The 16,365-nt window shown below is 38.0% G+C and overlaps 1 protein-coding gene across 1 annotated transcript; it reads right to left on the bottom strand.

Moving 5' to 3' along the window:
• Positions 1-638: 638 nt before the first annotated feature.
• On the bottom strand, positions 639-1,680 carry LOC127788185 (uncharacterized). Its single transcript, XM_052316296.1, has 2 exons — positions 1,363-1,680; positions 639-1,277 (listed from the first exon to the last, which is right to left on the bottom strand). Exons 1-2 carry the CDS (start codon positions 1,678-1,680, stop codon positions 639-641), a joined length of 957 nt encoding a protein of 318 aa, XP_052172256.1.
• Between the last annotated feature and the right edge of the window lie 14,685 nt (positions 1,681-16,365).

Below are 16,365 nucleotides of genomic sequence, written 5' to 3'. Positions count from 1 at the left end.
TATTGCTTTGCGTATGCTATCCAGGAATAAATTCATTTTTTCTCCTATGCGTAAAAACTCATCATTTCCAAAGATCTGGGAAGGCACATCAGCGCGAAGGGAAAGAATTGACATACCTTCAACGGGGCTAGACCCCTCAACTATAACAAAGGATCAAATATGATCCTCGGGGGGCCCGAACCCCCGACAAAAACAAAGGATCAAATATGATCCTCGGGGGGCCCGAACCCCCGACAAAAACAAAGGATCAGATATGATCCTCGGGGGGCCCGAACCCCCGACAAAAACAAGGGATCAAATATGATCCCGACAAAAACAAAGGATCAAATATGATCCTGGGAGGCCCGAACCTCCGGCAAAAGCAAAAGATCAGATGTGATCCTTGGAGGGTCCCGAATCCTCGAAAGGCTTAAGATTGCGAGGATCAGGCGCGATCCTTGGGGGGCCGGAGCCGAACCCTTTTGAGCAAGCGACGAAGACCAAGTCTTGCGATGAGCAGGAAGGGTAAAAAAAAAAAAAAAGGGAAGAATCAAGCCTGATCCCAAGCGGCCTTCTTTTTCTTGTTTTTCAAAAGAAAATTGTGTGAAAAATCTAAACACTTTTATTATTACGACAACAGGTTTTAATACAAAAAATGACTACTCTAAAGAAGACAAGGCGGCGACAACATCGAAGGGGATGGAGTCTACATCCAAGTTTGGGAAGCGCTCTTTGATGAGTTTTCTCATATGCTCAAACCCACCCCGAAGAACTCCTTCTAATTCCGCGGCATAAGCTTCAGAGCTTCGGAAATCCTCTCGACCATTCTGAAAAGCCACTTGGGCATCCTTGAGGGCAGATTGAAGTTGGGCATGAGCAGTACGAAGGTCTTCTTTGCACCGGGAATAAGACTCCAACGCTTCGACCTGTCCCTTCTTGGCCTCCTTCAGCTCTAGAGTGAGTCTTTTTATATCCTCCTGAAGCTGGCGATTAACAACCTTAGTGGAATCCAGCTCCTCCCCAAGTCGGGAATTGGCCTGATTAGCCTCAAGCATGTTCTTCTGGACCAACTCCAAATCCTCCCGAGCTTGAGCTTCGGCTTCGTTGGCAAGTCGGGCATCTTCTTGCGCCAGCTCCACAGACTTGGTTAAAATATGAACACGGTGCTCGAGACCCGACAGTTGGGAAGAAAGAGATTCCAACCCTCGAAGCCTTTCCACTTCAGACTCCAGGGAGATGATCCGAGTTTGAAGTTCGGACTCTCGTCGAGAGACCAGACCTTGGAACTCCGTAAGGTTCTGAGGAAGTAAAAATAGAGTACAGATTAAGACCTACTCGCATAGAAAAAGCGAAAAGTCAAAAGAAGAAGGAGTACGGTCGCACCCTTAGAATTTCAGCGCAATAGTCGATCTTGTTCGGAGTTCGTAGAGTCTCCGGTAAGACTAAAGCCATTGAAGGAGCATTGGTGGCTTCAGGAGCCGAAGGCTCGGAGGGAGCAGCAGCTGGGGAGGCGGCTTCCATCCTACGACGCTTCGTTCGGCGCGCTAAAATCTCCTTCGCCGACAACACCGAAGCCTTCTCCAGCGAAGCCTCTCCCGTCAGCTCCGAACGCCCCGCTGGTGCCAATGGCGTTAAAATTCGTTTAAAAATCGAACTGATAGGGATGCTGGGAGGCGTAGCACTGGACTCCGTACCTACCATGGTTTGCCTTTTCTGGGCCTCTGCGCGAGCTACAGCAAGCACCTGAGCGATGGTCGCCGAATCGTCTACGGGAGAGATCGGCAAGCGCGCAGGCATGGTGGAGGCTTCTCGCCGCGCGGTCGGAGAGCCTCTGGTTTGAGAAAGGAGAAGCGGGGAAGATGGGTCCCCCGAACGGGAAGATGGGTCCCCCGAACCCCCAGCAATGCTCCCCTTGGAAGCCTCTTGGAAGGTCCCGGGGTCTTCCTCCACCGCCCTTCGCGACCTGGACGGTAATGAGTTCTTCTTGTTACTCTTCTTGCTCTTTGGAATTCGCTCGGAAGGCGCAGTCCTCTCCAACACCCTCTGGTTGCCGGAAGGTGCCGAAGGCCTTTACTCCCAGGGAAGTCCAAAATCATTCCTTTGGTGATAGCAGAATAAGATATTTCCCAGACCTCTTCATCTAAGAAAGAGATAACAACGAAAATCAAATACAGACAAAGGAAAAAGAGAGAGTAAAAGAAAAAGATGAAGGAAAAAGAGCTCACAGTTCTCGCCGTCCAAACCCGCTTGGGAAAGGCTGGGATTGGAGAGCCATCCTTCTTCCCAGTTCCGACTGTTCTTCATAAGTCGGCAGGCGAAATCTTCAATGGTCTCGACACTCGGACGCTTGTGCTTAGTGTCCAGAGTCCACTCGTTACTGACAGACCAGATCTCTTGAGAAGAGCCGGATGGCCTGGGGCGGACGAAGACAAAACGCTCCTTCCAATCATCAGAATCTTTCGACCCGCCGGATTGCATGAGAGTCGAAGCAGAAATCTCAAGATTAGAGTATCCCTTGCAGGCGAGAAGACGGCTATCTTTCACGATCCGAGGGGAGATGGAGATCCACCCTCCGGGGTCGCGGTTGGTCGTGAAGAAATAGTCGAAGAGGTCTCCAGTTGGCTCAATTTTGCCAGAATGACAAATAAGGAGGAACCCCATCAAGTATCGCCATCCGAAGGGAGACAGTTGGGCGGGAGCGATAGTAAGATGTTGAAGTAAGGTCATCACTCTTCTCCAGGGAGGGAGCCGAAAGCCCCTGTCAAAAGCACACTTATAAATGCAAAGGCGGCCGGCGACGGGATGACATGCTCGTAGATGGCTGTTGAACTCTACCTCCCACTCTTCGGGGACGTTGTACTTTTCTCTAAACTGTTGACGTTCCGCTTGGCTCATCCATTGACATGGAATCGACGCAGCAGGATGTTTTTCCCACTCAATAAGCTCTGCACCAGCGGGATTAAACCTCCCAGAACCGATTATCGCCATGGCAAAAAGCTAGAAGAAAAAGAGGCGAAAGAGGAGGAAAACGCTTGCGGGCACAAGAAAAGCTAAAACTGAAGGAAAGTCGCACGGAAAGAGAAGTAGAGGGACTGAAGGGTTCCCATTTTAAAAGATTAAACTGTGGGGATAAGAGACCAAAGGACGAGCAATAATGAGCATTGATCACCCCGCACTGACAGAGCTCGAAAGACGAAACGGCCTCGGACAGCGCATAGGGAAGGGATACCGCCGTCAAAACCGATTGATTTTCGCGTCTGCCAGACGCAAAAAAAAAAAAAAAAAAAAAAGAAAAAAAAAAGGAGTTAAAGTGAAGAGCCTCAGGGGCCTTACTACTCCTCGGGCCCTTCAAGCCGAAGAGCTCAAGGAGTGGGGGGGCAAGTGATGAGGGGAACGCCCTCGGTCCCATAATTACGCCGAGACGAATACCTAACAGCGGTCAAAAGATACACAGCAGACAAGCATTGCCACGTCAATCAGATAAGCACTCAATAGAGAAACCCCCGAGACCTCAGGAACAGGCTATCCCACCGAAGATCACGGAGGCAACAGTTATCCCGAACTCCTCGGAGACGGAGGCTATCGCGAAACCCTTATCGGGAAAGTCCCGAAGAAGGCGGGAGGAAGATCCCGAAGATCCCTCATGATCCCTATCCCGAGAAAAGGTAAGCGAAGAAGGTGGGGGATTCTCCTTATTTTCCATCAATTAACATAGTTTAAAAGGGACAAGGAACCCTAGATCAAAGGACTAACTTAATCATCGGAGATCGACCGGGGGAGCAAGCCCCGTCTCCATTGCAGGTGCATTCAGAGAGGCAAGAAGGGAACGTGCGGCTACCACTTCCGAAAATCCTTCATCATATTTGATTTTAGTAGGTGATTAAGATGATCTAAAGACTAGAATTAAAACTAAACTAACACTGAATTTAAGAAAGTTGGGTCAAGACAATTTCAGTGTCAAAATTAATTAATTCCTGATTTAATAGAAAAGATCAGTAATATTTATCTGAATTAAGTTTCGTAGATCTGTCAGTAATTTTAGTTCAAGATAATGATAATTTTTGTTTAAGCAATCTTCATACATGGCATGCAAATTATAAGTTAAGCAATTACCATAAATTAAATTATATTCCACAAACAGAATTTATAGATATAGATTAATCATTTGGGCTTGGGTATGAAAATATTTCCAAGTCTAGCAATTTTCATACGTGGCATGAAAATTCTAAGTTAGACTTATGCTCCAATCCAAACTCAAAGATACACTATACGCACATTGCTCAAATTAAATCAGATTAATATTACACTTTTGAAGCGCAATTTTCTTTGGGAATTATTGGCATTAGACACTGTTGTTGCCTTAACTCAAGATTGGATTTAGCTACTCATATTTATTTGAAAATAAATTGGCAGGAATTTAAATGACGAGAATTAAAATTACAGAAATTAAAAGACAGTATTTAAAAGACAATATTTAACCGACCATATAGGCGGTGGATAATTTAAAAGACAGTAATTGAAAGACTATATTTAACCGACCATATAGGCGGTGGAAATTAAAAGACAGTAATTGAAAGACAATATTTAACCGACTATATAGGCGGTGAAAATTAAAAGACAATAATTGAAAGACAATATTTAACCGAACATATAGGCAGGGGATAATAAAGATAACAAAAAAAATAACATAACACAATTATATGGAACTAAAGTTTGAAGAATTGAGAGAGAAATTCTAAGAATACAAAACTATAGAAAAACTAAAGTTGAAAATTTGAGAGAGAAATTCTAAGAACACAACTATGCTTTCATTATAGAAAAATTGGATGGTTACAAATGCAACCAAGTGAGCTATTTATAGCCCACAAGATGCAATGGAGATCACTCAATTATCTAATTTAATAATAAAAAGATAAACAAATATTTAGTTTTATAATACAAAGATAAACAAAATAAAAAGTTCGGGTCAAAGTGTAGTTCTTGAAACTTCGTGACTGGATATAAACAATGATATCATACCAACCCATGATATAAGCGATGTTGTAAGCGATTTGTGAGACTTGGGCCTTTCTTGTTTTGGGGTTGGGCCTTGCTTGTGTTAGGCTTGGGCCATATATTATATATATTATATTTATTTTTTGTATTTTATATATATTTTTATATTAATATTTTTAAACCTGCACGCAATCACAAAATGCATAATAATATTCAATTTAAACCATTTTAAGATCAAAATAAAGGTGAAATTATAATAAAATTTTTACAAAATTAATCACTAATTAGGAGCGGAATGATACATGCAAATGTTATGGGAAAGTGGAAGACCAACAAAGACTTGGTCAAGTTGTTTATTGCTCAAAGTTTAGTTAGTTAGTTGAGGAATAAAATCTGTTATGCTGATTTTCAACAATAATGGTAGTAGTTCTTCTTATTTCCTTACTTTGTGGTTATTTTCTCTTTGCATTGTAAGGTTATAAATATAGCCAACTAATGGAATAAAAAGGGGATAACATAGACAAAAATTCATAATACTCCATCTTCTTCTCTTTAAATTATGTAGATTCTCCCTCCCTCTAAATTCATTTCCTATCATTTGAATGATAGGTGAAATTTAGGGGGGGGGGGGGGGGGAAGGAACCTATTGAATTGCAATAAAGAAAAAAGAGGAAACCAGTAGAAAAGAAAAAGATTCACAAGAAGAGATATTTGTTGTAATTGTTCACCCCTATTCCATAATTGCTAATAGCTATTTATAGACAATTTACAACTTGTTAACCAAGTAATTTAACCACTTACCTAGAAATAAGTAAGTGATCAACATAACTGATTTTATCCAATAAACAACTAAAAGAAATAGAATGGACCAAATCTTGCAAGTCCCATTTTCCCATGCATCCATTTCATGTGCTCAGTGTTGTTTGGTGTTGCATGGGCACTTTACATGCATCATCCCCCCCCCCCCCACTAAGTATCCTTGTTCACAAGGATGAAGTCGGGTATGTCTTCAACCATGAAAAATTAAGATTGTTGACACTGATGTTCAGGAAGGAATTTCTCATCACAGTAATAGCATATGCCATTTTCCCTATGCTCTCAGACTTCTTGGCTCATAATTCCTTTGAAGGGATTAGCATTATTAATGGGGTCGATGCTAGTCTTATGCATGGGTAGGAGGCCCAAAACTCCAACAGAACTATTGGGTCCTGATTTTGGTTGTGTGTGAAGTGGTTGGCTCAAGATCTTTTGTAACTAATTCAGTTCCTCGATTAGCCGAACGACTCTTGTTGTCTTTGCCAAGGTCCTGGGTTGTTTGATTTTTATATCTAAGTAAATGTCATCTAGGAGTCCTGCTACAATGCAACCAATTAGAAAATTTTTAGACAGGCCATCTACTTAGTGGGAGAGTTTCTCGAAGGCTTCATAATAATCTTCCATTGTTTGAATTTTGTTTAAGGTGAGTCAAGGCTTCTGACGGATCATCATAATCAGTTGGGCCAAAACAGAGCAATATAGCTTTGGTGAATTCTTTCCATGTGAGTGGACAACAAATTTTTATCAACCACTTGTGCCACTATAATGCAATACCTTATAAATGAAAAAAAGGCTAGTTGACCTTGTTGGGCAAGTTCAATATTTTGGAAATCAAAATATTGGTCTGCCTTTATAGACCTAGCCAGTTGGGTCTTCGCTGTTAAATTTTGGAAATGATAATTTAATGTGTTGATGGGGGTGGTCGTTGGTGTTGTTTGGTTAAGAAGAACCTTTAACTGCAAAGGGGTTGACTTTGGGTTGGTAAATGGTTGGGCTTGATTAGTGTCGAAGAGCTTAAATCTCGATTAACACCGTTTGCAAAGTAGTGTGAATCTAGTCAATGCTTGACTTGTGTCGAGCTAAGATTTTGTGAAGTTCATTACGAAATTCAGCATTGGTTTTGCCACGAGTGTTCATGGTTGGAATCGTGCTCTGATACCAAATAATAGGAAATGAATTTAGAGGGAGGGAGAACTTATAGAATTTGGAGGGAAGAAGATTGAGTATTTTGAATTTTTGTCTACGCTTTCCCTTTTTTATTCCATTAGTTGGCTATATTTATTGCCTTACAATGCAAAGAAAAAATAACCACAAAACAAGGAAATAGGAAGAACTACTACCACTACTGTTGAAAATCAGCATAACAAATTTTATTCCTCAACTAACTAACTAAACTTTAAGTAGTAAACAACTTGACCAGGTCTTTGTTAGTCCTCCACTTTCCCACAACATGTCTTTGCTAGTCCTTCACTTTCCCACAACATTTGCACGTATCACACATCAGACCCATTGTCATCAATATAGATTTTTTCAAGTTGTAACTGTTTCATATTCCCAACACATTTCTAATATAATAATACCTTATATCAATGTGTTTGGATGAGAACTGACTATCACAAAATAGATCATACTTGTCTTGCTTGAACCAAGTTCTTAAACAAATTTCTTCATCCATAGCAACTCTTTACAAGCTTTTGTAGATACAATAAACTTTGATTTAATGGTAGAAAACACAATACCTTTTTGCAATTTAGACTACCATAACATAGTTCCCCCTGCAAAAGTGATCAACTACTTTGAAGTAGACTTCTTAGAATCAACATCACCAGTTATGTCAGCATCTGTATAAGCAACCAATATAGGTGCATCATTACCAAAGCACAAACATACACTAGTAGTGTTCCAAATTAGTGAAACTTATTGTCATATTCTGCACATTAGAAATTGCTAAATTAGTCTTGTTGAATGAGTTTAGTTTGTTTTTTAGCTTTCCATTTGTAACACCCCAAATTTTTCGAGCGTCTTATAACTTAGGATTTCGGGAATATAAAAATTTTTCCATACACACTCGTTGTCATACATCACACAGATTTCCCAAAACCCTAATTTTCACCTTCTCAACTTAACAAACCCAATAATCGAATAGCTAAGACAGGTGTTAAAATTTCAAATGCAGAAGCTAGATCGAACCTGATATGGTTCACAACCATAATGTTTTATTTATCATAAATGAAATCGTTCAAGACATCTACAAAATGCATTACATGGACATCATCTCTTGCAAGTGATAACTGAACGTCTTAAACATATCCAAAACATACATAGGTTCGCACATAAACAAAAATATGCTAAACATGTTACGTACAATAAATTAAGCTTATTCTTTAGCTATCTCATTTCCCGTAGAGCTGCTCGTCGAATCTGGAACATTTGAATATTCCAGGGACATAGTCCAATTAGAAGATGAATCTTCTAGTGAGAAACTCTAAAACAGTTTATATCAATACATGAACAAGTATAAAATGTATGAGGAAAATAATGAGAACTACTCCGAAGTGCCTCGTGAACATGTTAGCCTCCTCCAACGAGAGCTTTCTCAATGACGCACGTAGAACGCCTCTCGGGTGGTCCCTAACCATGTCACCTGGGCCCGACCTCATAGAAGTCATGAAAACACCACATTTGTTGTCCTTTCAACTCACGGTCTTTCCCACGAGAGCTTTCTCGATGGCACACACATAGCGCCTCTCAGGGGATATCTGACTTTTTCTCTTAGCCAACAACAAATAAGTGCAATAGTATAGCCACACGAATTTTATAAATACAACAGTTAAAAAGCTAACAACATATATTTTTCAGAAAATACATTTCATATAAGCAACATGGTTTCACGTAAGAGAACAACAAGAGTTTACGTATAGGAACTTCACAAAACACGTTTTATTCAATAGAAGTCTTTCATAAGAGAATAAAAAATAGGATTTGGAGTATAGGAGTCTCACATTGAAGGTTTATCTCTTGGAAGATACAATTTCACAGCAAAAGGCCTAAGTTTCTACAGAAAACACACGTTTTGGTAAACCTAACCTCAAATATTTTTATATAGGGTTGAGGGACATTAAATTAGGGACAAAACTAAAAAAATTGAAGAGAAATAGGCCCTTCACGCGCCCTGAAAAGGTGGCACAGGCGCCTTCATGCACAACCACTTTCCGGCGCGTGTATCTCACGCATGGTCCACCAGTTTCAGATAGCTTCGCCTCGGTTTGGTATTTAGACCATAACTTCCTTATTTTAACTCCAATTCGACCCCTGTTTGAACCTACGCGACCATCTCTTCCCCCTCTACGGGATTATAAAAAAATGGACTTATCTCGCTTTTTTTCTGACTAATTTTGGCGAACTCCAACGAAGACCCGTAACTCTGGCGAGGCTCATTCTCTCCCGCTTCTCCGCCGATCTCTTCCCATCTTCTTGCAGAATTTCCTCTCCTCTCTCAAGAGCAAGCTCCTCAACTTCAACTCTCAAACTCCCTTAAATGATTTTGAGAACAGCCCATGGTCTCTATTTATAGATTCTTTGAACCAATCACATGGTGTCACTTGTCACAAGCTAAGCCATGGACTCCAAAGACTCAAAGCTAAATTGAATGGGTTTTCAAATCCAAAGCTAGAATGGATTAATTTTTGAAATCCAAGCTAATACCCCAAACTTCTTCCAAATGACATTTTGGCCCTTATTTCAAGTTCTCAAACTTTGATGTTTTACCACATAAACTCATAATTTCATTCTTATTTCGTTTGGATAATTCTCTAATTACAATTACACACTCAAACATCAAATTAATTCTCATCAAAATACTTAAAATCCAAAATTAATAATTCAAAATTACTTTATAAGTACGATTTCATCCCACCGCTCTCACAGGACCTTTGTTTCATCCCGAAACCATCTCAGGTGTTTTATTTACAAAATTAGAGCCTCTTTAGGGTTCCATCGATTTTCTGGAAGCCCCTTACCATCATTTGGTCTTTTTAGGCTACAATTTAGTTTAACTGAAAATTGTCTCTGATTTGATTTCTTTCAACGTTATAAATCTCACCTCGAGACGCTCGTAAAAAATATACTTTTGTCCTTAGGTATCTAAGTTCCAGGGCACTCTCTGTAGTTGATTCAGTCACTTATTGCCATTTCAAGCATATTTTTTGATATTTTGAACTCATTTAAAATACATGGCAACTTCACGAAAATATGGGGTATTACACCATTTATTTAGGAAGTTGATTTTATCTTCCTTTTATTTAGGAATTAATGGATTTTATTTAGGCAAATAAACTCAGAAGACACGTTGGTGTTGGTTGAGATGTTTTAGGAAATTTTTAGTATTTATAAAGTTTGTAATCATTGTTTTTGTTCAGATCTTCATTGAGCAATAAAATTCAGTTTTAACAAATCATTTCTGCTTCTTTCTTTGGCTGCTTATTGTATTAATATTTATTTCATGGTATTAGAACTTGGTTGCCTACTAAGTGTTTGATTGTATTACTCAGTGAAGATGAATGGTGGAAGCATTGTCTCTATAGGCAAGCTTGTTTGTAACAATTACAGTTACTGGAAGCTATGCATGGAAGCTGATCTATAAGGGCAAGATTTGTGGGATCTTATCTCGGGTGATGATGTTGTAATTTCAAAAGATATGCCACAGAATGGCGAGTTGCAGAGGAAGTGGAAGATTAAGTGTGGCAAAGCTTTGTTTGCCTTGCCAACATTGATCAGTAAAGAGTACATTGAGCATGTTCATGATGTGAAGTCGCCAAAGGAAGTGTGGGAGACACTTGAAAGGTTGTTCACTCAAAAGAACACAATGAGGTTGCAGTATTTGGAGAACGAACTTGTTGGCATGACTCAAGATAGATAATCTTTTAGTTTCAGAATATTTTTTGAAACTTAAAACCTTGTGTGCTGAAATTTCAGAATTGGATACAAAAGAGCATGTGAGCAACACTCGTTTGCGTTGTTATCTCATTCCTAAACTACAGAAAGAGTTTATGCCTTTTATCTCTTTGATATAAGGATGGGCAAATCACCTTCTATCATTGAGTTAGAGAATTTGCTCTCAAATTAGGAAGCATTGGTGAAACAAATGACAAGTAACAACAAACAATCTCCCTCTTAAGTGGAGAATGCTCTTTACACAAAAAACAAAGCAAAAAGCAAATTTTCCTCCAAGCATTCTTCAAGTGACAACAAGCAATCCAAAATTGTAGGGCAATCCAAAGGTAATTCAAAAGGCAATCGTGTGAAGGTGGCGTGTAATCGATGTGGGAATTCAAGCCATATTAAACAAAATTGCCATGTAAGTCTCATAGAAGCAAGAGCAAATGTTACACATGAAACTAGTGAGTTTGAATAACTTAAGTAGGAGAAATGCTTATCCATTGAAGCCCTTGATCAACCTATTACTGTGACTTTTGTTGCGCATCAAACCAATCCATAAACATATGCTAATGTTTCCATAAACTATAACAAGGATTGGATTGTTGATTCTGGTTGCTCTCATCATGCTACGGGAAATGCTTCTTTACTCTCTGATGTTTGTCCTCATTATGGAAAAAGAGCCATTGTGACGACGGATAATTCATTACATTCGGTAGTGAAAGAAGGATATTTCAATGTCAAGAAAGATATTTCAAATGTTGTTAGCGTTTCTCTCAAAGATGTTTATCATGTTCTAGGCTTAAAGAAGAATCTTGCTTCAGTTTCTCAGATTGCTGATTTTTGGAGATATGTTCTTTTTGGTCCAAACGATGTGAAAATTATTTATAATATCAAACACCTTGAAGATGATGTTTTATTTACTGGAGAAAGAAAAGATTCATTCTATGTATTGTTTGCAAGTGATGCATATGTTGAAAAGATAAGTCAGAATACAAGTGCAATACGTGGGCATGCTAGGTTAGGCCATGTTAGTTATCAATTGTTGCAGAAAATCTCTACAAAGAAACTTCTTAATGGAGTTCCTCTCTTTAACGAAATTCATCAAGATATGGTTTGTCCTGGTTGCCAATATGGAAAATCACATCATCTCTATTTCTTGAATTCAAATAATAGAGCTTCTGATACACTACAACTAGTACATTTAGATTTGATGGGGGCAACAAGAACACTCAGTTACCATGGTTTTCATTATGTAATGGTTCTTGTGGGTGATTTTTCTCGATTCACTTGGGTGTTTTTCTTGGAACACAAAAGTGAGACTTTCTCCAAATTTATTTAGTTCAAGGAGTAGGTGGAGAAAGAATTTAGGCTGCTAATAAAGTGTCTATGCACTGACAATGGAGGAGAATACATGTTTGATCAATCCCTAAATTGTTATAGAGAACATGGCATTCGATGTCAAATGACTTGTCCAGAAACTCTACAGCAAAATGGAGTTGCTAAGCGCAAGTTAGCACATCTCACATACATGTGCTTGTCATGGTTGCATGCAAAGAACCTTTCGAGAGAGCTATAAGTAGTAGCTATTCAATCAGCCTGTCATGTCATAAATCGTTTACCTCCATTGCCAGGGACAAAATCATCTCCTTTTGAAGCATTATACCATCACAAACCCAATATGAGTTATTTTCGAGTTTTTGGCTCAGTTTGATATGTTCATGTCTCAAAAACTAATAGGACTAAACTTAACCCAAAGGCAAGGCATTGTATTTTTGTTAGTTATGACACTTACAGGAAAGGAAATAGATGTATGGATCCAGAAACAAAGAAAGTTGTTGTTTCTCGTGATGTGGTGTTTGATGATGTTTCATCACATCAAATTGATACAAATACAGATAGAGGCACAATTGATCTTTTGCCCTTCTTTGGTGACCATACATCTAGCAAAATAGGGAGTTATGCTACTCTTTCTAGAGAAAATATTCAGCAAGATGAGATTGTAGGGACTATGATTCGGAGGTCATTTAGACAAAGAAAACAACCTGATTATGAAATTCAGTTAAATCATTGCTATGTTGTGTCCTATTTTTTGATGAAAATGAGCCTAAGTCTTACAATGAAGCTAAAGGTATTCCTAAATGGGAAGAAGCAATGCGGGAGGAAATATTAGCTAAAACAAGAATTACACATGGGAGCTTATTCAAAAGACAAAGAATGTTGAATTAGTTACTTGTAAATGGGTTTACAAGTTGAAGAAAAGGGTTAATGGTACTATCGATAGGTATAAAGCTCATTTTGTTGCTAGTGGGTTTTCTCAGCAATATGGTATAGATTATGAGGAGACTTGCAGCCATGTCACTAAAATGGTGATGATTCGAACAATTATTTCATTGGTTGCTTACAAAGGCTAGAATTTGTACAATTAGACATGAAGAATGCATTCTTTTAGGGGAATTGGATTGGGATATCATTATAGAGCTATCACATGGATTTATTTCTAAGGAGTTTCTGGACTATGTGTGCCGACTCAAGAAGACTTTGTATGGCCTCAAGCAAGCTACACATGCTTGGTATGGTAAAATCGCTCAATATCTTGATTTTTGTGGTTTTAAGTCTTTAAATGCAATTCAAGTTTATTTGTTAAGAAAACATCCTCAGTGTGCACAATGATCCTTCTCTATGTGGATGACATGATTATTACCAGTGATGATAATGCTGAAATAACTCGTCTTCAAGATGCTTTGTCTCTTCGTTTTGAAATGAAGAGTTTTGGAGAAGCTAGCAGTTTTCTTGGCTTGAAGGTGAAAAAGTCAAATGGATATTTTGTCTCTCAAAAGGGATATGTAGCAATTTTACTGAATCATTTTCATATGGAGGAGTCAATGGCAATGACTACTCCTATGGAACCTTACTTGAAGTTACCTAAAGATGAAGGGAAACTATTGGAATATGCAACACCTTTTCGACGGGTTGTTGGTAGTTTGTTCTATTTTAACTATCACAAGGCCTAACCTTTCATATTCTGTAGGAGTCATCTCTCAGTTTATGGACAAACCATGTGAGAGTCATTTAGTTGCAACAAAGAGGATTCTTCGCTATGTAAAAAGTACTCTTAACTTTGGCTTATTGTATAAACAACATACATTATTCTTTTTTACTGGTTTTGTATATGCAGACTGGGTTGGTGATGTGAATGATAAGCGCTCCACAACAGGGTATTTCTTTAATACAAGTTCAGCAGCAATCTCATGGTGCAATAAAAAGCAAACTAGTGTTGCTCTTTCAAGTTGGGAAGCTGAATACGTAGTAGCTACTATATTCAACTTTAAAGGCTTATTCAAGAAATGTTTTTTGTCTTAGACTATCTAGTTCCCATTCACTGTGACAATGAAAGTGCAATTAAGCTTGCTGGAAATCTGGTGTTTAATTCCAGCACAAAGCACATTAAAACACATTACCATTTCATTCGAGAAAAGGTTTTGACTTAAGACATTCAGCTGTAGAAAATACGAACTGAAGATCAAGTTGCTGATATATTTACCAAAGTGCTTGGAAAAGCAAAGTTTGAAGTGTTTCGAAGTGCTCTTGGTGTTGTTGACAGTAAGTTTGCACTAAGAGAGTGTTGCAAATTAGTAAAACTTACTGTCATATTCTGCACGTTAGAAATTGATGAATTAGTCTTGTTGAATAAGTCTAGTTTGTTTTTTATCTTTCCATTTATTTAGGAAGTTGATTTTATCTTCCTTGTATTTAGGAATTAGTGGCTTTTATTTAGACAAATAAACTCAAAAGACATGTTGGTGTTCGTTGAGATGTTTTAGGAAATTTTTAGTATTTATAAAGTTTATAATCGTTGTTTTTGTTTAGATCTTCATTGAGCAATAAAATTTAGTTTTAACAAATTAGTTTTGCTTTTTTCTTTGGTTGCTTATTGTATTAATATTTATTTCAAGTAGTACCTCAAAGATACTTGAAAATCCATTTAACTACAACCCAATGTTCTTTACCTAGATTTGAAAGAAACTAACTAACAACACCTACAACGTGATCTATATCTAGCTGAGAGCATAACATAGAGTACATTAAACTACCAATAGCTAAAGCATATGGAACTATGTCCATTTCTACTTGCTCTTGCTCTGTCAAAGGACTTTGTTTAGTGCTCAATTTAAAGTGATTAGCAAGAGAAAAACTAACCACTTTAGGCTTGTCCATATTGAACCTATGGAGTACTTTTTAATGTACTTCTCTTATGACAACCACAACTTCTTAGCATTTCTATAACAAACAATCTGTATACCAAAGATCTGTTCTGTCGGTCCTAAGTCTTTCATGGTGAAAAAATAATAAAATCATTATTAGAGAATTTTTTGTAAAAACATAATGGTTAAAATTAGTCTTTTTGTAGCCTTGCTCCCCCATGATTTGACTCAAACTTATTGTACCACTGTTTAGGCGTTTGTTTCAAGCCATAAAGACTTTTCTTCAATCTATAAACATAATCTTGTTTTTCTCTAACCATGAAACCATTTGGCTACTCCATGTATATCTTTTTATACAGGTTACCATGAAGAAAAACAATTTTAACATCCATTTGTTTGATCTCTAAATCAAAGCTAGTTGTTAGACTAAGCATAACACGAATGGATGATATCTTCACAACCAGAGAAAAAATCTCATTAAAGTTAATGTTTTTTCTTTGACTAAATCACTTAACAACCAATCTAGCTTTATACCATGGGTATGGACAATGTTCTTCATGTTTTACCCTAAACACCCACTTATTCTTTAAAGCTCTATTACCTTTAAGAAACTTTAACAACTCAAAAGTTTTATTTTCATGCAAAGACTTCAACTCATTTTTCATGGCATCAATCCATTTCTCATTGTTTTCTTCTTTCATAGCTTCTTCGAGACTCTTTAGTTCTCCCCCGTCAGACAATAGCATGCAATGGCTATTAGGATATCTTGTAGAAAGTTCTCTATTTCCAATAGATTTCTTAAGTACAACAAGGGGTGAATCCACTGGTACTGGTGGTTGATCATGATCATTGTCATTTTGCTCAATCTGTATGGGAGCATCAACATCACTTAGACCATGTTGGTCATCATGTATCTCTTCTTTAACATGTTCTAGCACCATTATCAAAGGAGTTATTTTGAATTCATTTGGATCATATCTATTCTGAGTAACTATTTTTTCAACTTTATCAATATCTTCAATGGTTTAGTCTTTAACAAACCTAGTATCACGGCTTCTGATAAGTTTTTTTCTAAATTAGATCATAAAATCTATAGCCAAAAACATCTTAACCATAGCCAATAAACACGTGAAGTTTAACACATGTACAACTGTATTTAGAGCCTTGCCCCAAAAGGACTTGGGAAAATTTGCATGTGAAAGCAAGCAGCTCACTCTCTCCATCAATGTCCTGTTCATCCTCTTAGCTAAGTCATTCAACTTAAGTGTCTTTGGAAGTGTAGTCTGATGTTGATTACCCTACTCTTTGTAATAATTTTCAAAAAGTCCAATGCACTCATCACAATTGTCTGTCTAGATGCATTTCAACTTCTTCTCAGTCTGTCTCTCAATTGAAGTCTGAAACTGTTTGAACGCATCTAATACCTAATCCTTTG

The sequence above is a fragment of the Diospyros lotus genome, chromosome 13 (genome assembly GCF_014633365.1).
Source record: "Diospyros lotus cultivar Yz01 chromosome 13, ASM1463336v1, whole genome shotgun sequence".
Lineage (NCBI taxonomy): Eukaryota > Viridiplantae > Streptophyta > Magnoliopsida > Ericales > Ebenaceae > Diospyros > Diospyros lotus.
This window is presented reverse-complemented; position numbering and strand designations above follow the sequence as displayed.